Consider the following 7,609-nt stretch of genomic DNA (forward strand, 5'->3'; position numbering starts at 1 on the left):
ATGATCGCACTTGGTGGTCAAGTTAACTCATTTCCAGCAATGTCAGAACTTTTTTTTCTCAGGGAAGCTCTGGCCTGAAGGCCAACATGATGCTTACACAAATAATCTGGAAATGAATGAAGCTACCAAGACAATCTGGATTAAAGCTGACAGAGCCTTTGGGGATTTATTTGAATTACTCTCCCATGCCAAGGAATAACTCCTTGTATGTCAGTCTACAGTTTCCCTTATCCTCACAATTCATGCAATGTCCTTTCCCTCCTCTTTGTCTGAGGAGGGAAACTAGGGGAAAAGCAGATCTGGGGCAGAATAATCCCTTCCCCTTGCAGTGGAGCTGGAATAAGGCTGGAATACCCTGGTGGTATAGACAGTAAGCAGGAATTCGGGAGTCAGGATGCAATATTGACCAGGCTCTGAAGACGGGCATTCCCTCTGTGGAACAGACTCTGGGACCAACTCCAGGGGAGAAGACAATGGCCCCGCTGACTGGGAACTGGGGAACCCTATGGAGCCTTCCAGATCCAGCATTGGGTGCCTGGAAGGGGGTTGAGCAGAAGGTGAGATCCTGGAGCAATGGCATATTCCTTCCAACCAACCCCTACCCTACCTGTCTCTGAGTTACTCCCCTTTCCAAATCTCACGATCTCCAAAACTCCTCTGAGGTGGGACCACCAAAGCCCAAACCTTTCCCCTCTACACAATTGTCTATACTCCATTTGCCCGACAAAAACTCATTCAACCAATACTTGAGGGTGTCCCCCTTCTTGCCTAGCCTGTGAATGTCTGAAGTGGACAACCCCCACATCAAGGGCCCTGTCCAAAGGGATCTCCCATTCTGGCAGGAGAGGGAATGAGGCTGAGGGCAACCCCCAACACAGCCCCTAGCTCTGCAGATGGGTTTGGGCTCTGCCGGTGGGTTTGGGCTCTCATGAGTTCAAAAGAGTCCACTTTTCTACACATTGGGGTCTGGAGTGAGTTGGGGGAAAACAAACCACACAGTGGACTGGCTTTTGAAGATAATCTCAATGAGGTGATGGATTTAGGGGACCCTGAACAAAAATGGGCAGGTGATACCATGTGCCCCCTGATTCCCCAGCTATGCTGGCCAGAGCTGTTTGGCCAGCCAAGAGTACAACCAGTTAGGCCAAAAACCCCAAAACCGTGGGATTGGACAGCAGGTACCTGCCAAGAAGGGAAGATGATTTGGCGATGGTGGTTAGAAGGGGTAATGTAGCAGATGATTTCGGAATGTCCTGTGTACTTTGACACAACGTGGCCATAAACTAAAGGTCCAGGGAAATAGGGCTCCAGGGGAGGCACTCTATGCTGCCCCTCTGCTCCCCAATTCACATTCCTCACCTTCCTGGCAACCTCACAATAATCCCGAATTCTGCTGGTCCTGAGGGGCTGGGAGACAGGAGGAGCAGGGTTGTCCTTGCAATCCTGTCTTGTAGACCAATGTCAGGTGTGGAGAGATGAACAGACTGGAAGAATGGGGGAGGAAGAGTAGAGGTGAGAGCTCCTCCGGAGGATAAGGACCAAAGAGTCCCCATTCCCTGATGTGGAGGGGCCTCCTCTGGATATGGCTTGCCTGAGGCTCTGGGTCATGGCTTTGGGGGTTATGGCAGGAATGGGCTGTGGGCGAGAGGTGAGGTGGAATCCTAAGAGCAGGAAGTGAGAGGAGAGAGCAGACCCCTTTCCATCTCAGAGCTTCCAAGCCAGCAGAGTTCAGCTCCCCGGAACCCTCTTCTTCGGGTCCCTCTTCACCATCTCTGGACTCTGACCCCAGGCCTAACCTCACCTCATGGCTCCCAGAGTAACACTGATGCATCAGAGACTGGCCTGCCTGGGGGATAGTTCTGTATCTCTGGGGGAACATTCTCACCATTCCTGCTTCTAAAGTACCTGTGCTTTCCCCAAAATGCAGGACAAAGACAGGGAGAGGGTAAATAGCTCTTCCCAACACTGCCAGGCAGGCCTGGGGCAGTCACTGGGGTCCCAAACAAGAATCCTCTCTCCCTACACTGTCCTTTTAACCGGGAGATAAAGACACTGATCTCTGATGCTCAGAGGTCCCTATGCTAGAGGCATCCAGGAAAAGAACCTGTTCCCTGCCCTGCAGCCCAGCTTGGTCTTCTCTCTGGAGCAGGTAGGACAGGGCAAGAAGCCCAAGAGGTCCTATTCTTCCCATCCCAGCCTCTGAGCTGGGCCACGGTCCTCTGCACTGGCCTCTCTGGAGCCGTCTCTGGACCAAGCAGGGCTGTCAGACTGCGCTGCCTGCCCCGGAGTTTACAAACAAAGCCAGGGAAAGGGCTGGGGCTGTGTATGAGGACAGCAGCTATTCCTCCCTCAGCTGCAGCCAGTCCCCTCCTCCCCTCCTTTCTACAGGGGCAGACACAGAAAACTAGGGTGGCAGGGCAAGTAGCTGCATACAAACCAAAGGAAGGACTCAAGAGAAACAAAAACAAACTAGAGGCACAACCCCCTTGGATGCCTCAGGGGAATGAAAAACAGGCATGCCCAAATACCCACAAGTTCACATACGTTTACACAAATATATCCGTGGAGAACCACACACATATATACATATCCGAACACATAAACACATTCAAATACCGATGCACACAAATGCTCGCTTGATACGCAGAGTTCGGGCCATAGGATTGCCAGAGTCCAGTCTCACTCGAACCCCAGCTCCCTGCGGGTTCCTGAGAGCGCAGCCCCAGCCGTGACCCGGCCCCCTCTGGGCCCCCCGCCCCGCATCCGGAACAGCTGGAGTCGGCCTGGTGGTTCACTCAAGCCGGGCGCTGGGCTGGGCGGGGCCGGCAGCGGGGCCCGGCCGGGGCCCGGCAGAACGCAGCTGGGAGGCCCTGAGCCTGCCCCGTTAGCCCCGGCACCCGGCCTGGCTACCTCGGTCGGACGCCGATCACCAGACGGGCCGTGGCCCCAGTCGGCCTGGAGAGCAGAGGCCGGAAAAGAGTGTGCAAGATTGCGAGAGGAGGTAAGGCTGTCGCTTCGGCTCCGGCCAGTGGAGAGGTGCCTAGAGCCATCAACAACTACCCCCGCTCTACCTCTCCGCTGGGTAAGGCTGTGTCCTCGGACTGGCCTCCTCCCCCAACCCCTGGGACTCCTCCACCCCTGTGTCCTGTGTCGCTTCACCCAGGGCTGCAGAACCTTCTCGGACCTACCGCGGGCCACCCCGAGGGCTCCAGATTCCTTCCGCCAGGCGCGTCGCCCAAGGCCGTGGGTGAGGGGTAAGTGGGTCTAGGGGTAGGGGCGCTGTGTCCTTGATCTCAGCTCGACAAAGTCTGCTCTGGGTGGCGACGGGGCCCACCCAGGCTCCCGGTCTTACCTGGCCCGCGCGGCGGCTGCATACCTCCCCGGCTGTGCTCTTGCCGCCCTTATCGGGCGCCAAATCCAGGGTTGGAGAGCCCGAGACCTCCGGGCCAGCGCTGCCATCACAGCCAGGCCGGCGGGAGGCGGGTGCTCCGGGAGCGCGGCTCGCAGTTTGGGGTGGGGGCGGCGGCTTTTCTGTCGCCGGAGGTTCGGGTGCAATAAAGGCGCGGCTAATGTAATTTACAAACAGCTCGGGCCGAGCGCGGCGCAGCGCCCGGACTGACAGGCGCATTAGGCAGGCTAATTCCAGCCGGCTCCTCCTACCCCAGGCCCGCTAATTAATGAGCTTCCCAACTTAGAGCCGCCTGCATTGGACAGAGAGTGAAAGAGAGGACGAGGGAGAGGGAGCGAAGGAGAGAGACGGGGGGAGCAGAGAAGAGAGAAGAGGGAGGGAGAGAGGGAGGGAGAGAACGGGAGGAGAGAACAGAGAGAAAGAAGAGAGAAAGACGGAGAAAGAAAGAGAGACAGAAGTGCCGCTGCAGATAATTGATTACTCCTCGATCAAGGCTAACTTGTTAGCAATAGTCAATTGCTCCATCTCTCCGCCTCCCCTCGCAGTACGGGATCGGCGCCCTCGCCTCGGCTCTTCCAACTGCTGCCGCCAGGACCGTGGGCCAGGAACCGCCGCGGAGCCACCTGACACCTTTAAATAGCACCGGGGCTGGCGAAACTGGAGCCTCGCGAGGCGCGCCCCGGCTCGGGCCTCGGATTGCTGGAAGCCCCGGCGGCGGCAGCGCCCGTGTCAGCGCCCTCCTCCTGGGGCCCCGTGCGGCTCTGCTCGCCTCTGCTGTTGCGCTAATCGGCCCCGAGCCCGGCCCGCGCCCTGCCCGGCGCGGCCTCCTTCCCGTCTGCTTCCCGCCGCGCCGTCCGGCGCCCGAGCTGCCCGCGGGCTGGGTCCCCGAGGCCCGAGCCGCCCGGGCCGGGCCCCCAAACGAGGCCGAAATGACTTCCAAGGAGGACAGCAAGGCGGCGCCGGGGGAGGAGAGGCGGCGCAGCCCGCTGGACCACCTGCCGCCTCCCGCCAACTCCAACAAGCCGCTGACGCCGTTCAGCATCGAGGACATCCTCAACAAGCCGTCTGTGCGGAGAAGTTACTCGCTGTGCGGGGCGGCGCACCTGCTGGCGGCCGCGGACAAGCACGCGCCGGGCGGCTTGCCCCTGGCGGGCCGCGCGCTTCTCTCTCAGACCTCGCCGCTGTGCGCGCTTGAGGAGCTCGCTAGCAAGACTTTTAAGGGGCTGGAGGTCAGCGTCCTGCAGGCAGCCGAAGGTAGGCGCCGCCACTGGGTTCCCCCGCGCCCAGCACCCCGCGACCTGTTCCGTGTGTCCCACGCTTACTGCCCTGTGTCTCTGCCCGCCTCACCCCACACGCCGGTCGTCAGGGCCCTCCAACCCAAGCCGCTGCCACTGGGAGTGGAGATGCGTGGAACAGGACCCAAACCCTGTCTCCTAGGGACCTCGGGATAGGCTAGAGTCGAGTGCCGCGGAGGGGAGGCGGGAACCCAAGATCTCTCCGCAGTCTGCCTGGCTTCCTCTCGTTCTCAGTGGCCTGGTAACTCCTAGCCCTGTTCCTGGGGTGCAGAATGGAGAGCCTTTGCTGGGACCTTTTGGGTAGCAGTAGAGTCGTGTTGATTGCGACGAGGTGGAGAGCCAACATTCACACCCAGTCAGAGCATCCCTGTCTGGCTCTCTTATGTTCTAGCGACTTCGGTTCTTTCAAACGAACTCTCAGGTGACGGGGCAGAGATCAAAACAATTTTTCCTAGGGACTTCCGGTAGACGAGAGATGGAGGAAGGGGGCTTGCCATAGCCTAGGCTTGCCCTAGTCCAGGTGGCCGAATCTAATCCGAGAAGGGAACAGCGGCAGACTGATGGCCGGATGGGTCTAGGTGGGGTGAGTAAGAGCCGGGGTGGGGTCTCCTTTCCCCGGGCGCAAGACTATACTCTGGTTTCCTCGCAGGCCGCGACGGGATGACCATCTTTGGGCAGCGGCAGACCCCCAAAAAGCGACGAAAGTCGCGCACAGCCTTCACCAATCACCAGATCTATGAGTTGGAGAAGCGCTTTCTCTACCAGAAGTACCTGTCCCCCGCCGATCGCGACCAAATTGCGCAGCAGCTGGGCCTCACCAATGCTCAGGTCATCACCTGGTTCCAGAATCGGCGCGCCAAGCTTAAACGGGACCTGGAGGAGATGAAGGCCGACGTGGAGTCCGCCAAGAAACTGGGCCCTAGCGGGCAGATGGACATCGTGGCGCTGGCCGAACTCGAGCAGAACTCGGAGGCCGCGGGCGGCGGCGGCGGCGGCGGCGGCGGCAGGGCTAAGTCAAGGCCTGGCTCTCCGGCACTCACCACAGGCGCCCCGCAGGCCCCGGGCGCTGGGCCCCTGCAGCTTTCGCCAGCCTCCCCGCTCACAGACCAGCCAGCCAGCAGCCAGGACTGCTCGGAGGACGAGGAAGACGAAGAAATCGACGTGGACGATTGAGCAGCGCCCAGCATCTTCCACCGCCCCCGGGCTCCGAGCGCCGGATGCCCGCCGCCTCCCGGACCGGACCGCCGAGGGGAGCTGGGACCTCCTCTGCAACTCCCGCCTTCTCCCCGTCCTTGGCCCGGACTCGGCTCCCGGCAGCCGCCTCTTCCCTCTCGAAGCAATAAACCCGGGCTGGCCGGCGGAGCCGGTCGCCGCGCGCGGCCTCCACCGCCCCGGGAGCCCTCGCCGTGCAATTCTGTATGGCTTCTGTATAAATATTTAAGCCTATATACCGGGTTCTTTCCACCGCAGCCTGACTTCTTCCTTTCTTTCATTTGTTAAAGTTTCGGAGATTTCCTTGATTTCAAAGCTCAGGCTGCCGGCTTTGCTGAGGGCGAGGCAGAATCGAGGGTAACAAACACTTAACCTCGAGGTCTGGGGGAGGGGGCCGCCCCGACTTTTTTTATTTTTCTCTGCATGTGGCGAATGCACCGGCCCTCTCCCTCCTCACCTCCCTAGACCTATTGCAGCTGATTTCTTTTATTCCCTTCTGCGTTTATTTCTCCCCCGCGTGGGAAGGGACTGAGGGGGACAACCGGGTCCTGACTTGCAAGTTTCAAATCAATGTTTTCTCCCCCAAACCTCCCCCTCCGCGAGAAAAGTCCGTTTTCGATGCCATTTCTGCCTCCTAATGCCCAGAAATGTTATTTTAAAGATTCCTTCCCACCCTCTCTTGGTTGCCTTGGACTGACTACTGGGGTCCGGGTCTTAGGGACAAAGCAGGGGGAAATCCAACAACCAACCAACGAAAACGGAACCCAAAGTCCAAGCATTATTTTTTACTCTTTTTAGAATTTCTTTGCATGTGACAGAGACTGAGAGGAGGCCCGCCTAAACCCTCACCCACCTCCTCCACAGCTCTGGGTCTGTCTTGCAGTCTCCAATGCCCTGCTCCTAGCTCGTCTTGGCCAGACAAGGGTGGCTGGATGAGGGTGGGTCCCGCGTGCCACTCCCCTTCTCCTGCCCTGCCCTCTCCCTCCCGGACTGTAACTAAGGCCTCTTTCTCCGATAAATAAAGTCTTTGCCATTTTACTAGAACCGGCGGTGACCGTGTCTGAATGAGTGGACCTTCTTCAGTGAAGCCGCGGCAGGCTCGATGTCTCTCGGCTCCTGCTCTCGGGCTGCCTAGGCCTTGGCGATTTGGAGGAGTTTCGGGGCAGGCGTGAGAATGAAGGGTGAGGGGGAAGTGGTGAGAGAGAGGAGGCGCTTGTTGCCCACGAACACGCGGCAGCTACCAAATGGTGAGGGGGCGAGAGAAGCGGGCTTCGCCAGGTCCGGGTAAAAAGTGAGGCGTACAATACTGGGAGGAAATCTGTGCGTACTTTGAGGGCGCCACGGGTGCGAAATTAATTTATGTGGGGCAAAGGCTGAGGGTAGGGGCACTTGCCCTGGGGTTCGTGCATCGCAGCCGGGACCCAAGGGTATTCTTCCTGCGCTCCCCGGGACACCGGCTAAGCCTTGGGTGGTACAGCTCAGTCGGACAGCGGGGTGGAGCCTGAGGGCTCCCAAGTTTCGGTTCGCCAGAGGGCCTCAGCCTTGAGGGAGGGAAGAAAAAGCCAAAGGCACGAGGGCAGACTAAATTGCTGACATGGGCACAGGAAGATGTGAGCCCGAGGCGTCTGTGAGTTGGGATGGATTTCTGGTAAGGCTCACAAATTCTGGGCCCCGAACGCTGCTGGGGACAGAG

At 59.1% G+C, this 7,609-nt stretch overlaps 1 protein-coding gene across 3 annotated transcripts; it reads left to right on the forward strand.

Moving 5' to 3' along the window:
* The first annotated feature begins 229 nt into the window (after positions 1 to 229).
* Positions 230 to 6,960, forward strand: LBX1 (ladybird homeobox 1). 3 transcript variants are annotated; one of them, XM_027529160.1, is made up of 4 exons: positions 230 to 3,001; positions 3,164 to 3,254; positions 3,955 to 4,663; positions 5,354 to 6,960. In XM_027529160.1, the coding sequence occupies exons 3-4, from the start codon at positions 4,339 to 4,341 to the stop codon at positions 5,875 to 5,877; spliced, it is 849 nt and encodes a 282-aa protein (XP_027384961.1). In that variant the 5' UTR covers positions 230 to 3,001; positions 3,164 to 3,254; positions 3,955 to 4,338; the 3' UTR covers positions 5,878 to 6,960. The 3 variants fall into 3 exon arrangements, with proteins under 3 accessions (XP_027384961.1, XP_027384963.1, XP_027384964.1); XM_027529162.1 differs by having other exon boundaries at positions 230 to 3,254; XM_027529163.1 differs by lacking the exons at positions 230 to 3,001; positions 3,164 to 3,254 and having other exon boundaries at positions 3,790 to 4,663.
* Positions 6,961 to 7,609: the final 649 nt, after the last annotated feature.

This window comes from Bos indicus x Bos taurus, chromosome 26 (assembly GCF_003369695.1).
Source record: "Bos indicus x Bos taurus breed Angus x Brahman F1 hybrid chromosome 26, Bos_hybrid_MaternalHap_v2.0, whole genome shotgun sequence".
Taxonomy (NCBI): domain Eukaryota; kingdom Metazoa; phylum Chordata; class Mammalia; order Artiodactyla; family Bovidae; genus Bos; species Bos indicus x Bos taurus.

Coding starts and splice junctions, on each gene's coding strand:
- LBX1 (XM_027529162.1), top strand. CDS start 4,339: ATGACTTCCAAGGAGGACAGCAAGGCGGCGCCGGGGGAGGAGAGGCGG. Junction 4,664..5,353: donor CGTCCTGCAGGCAGCCGAAG/GTAGGCGCCGCC, acceptor GTTTCCTCGCAG/GCCGCGACGGGATGACCATC.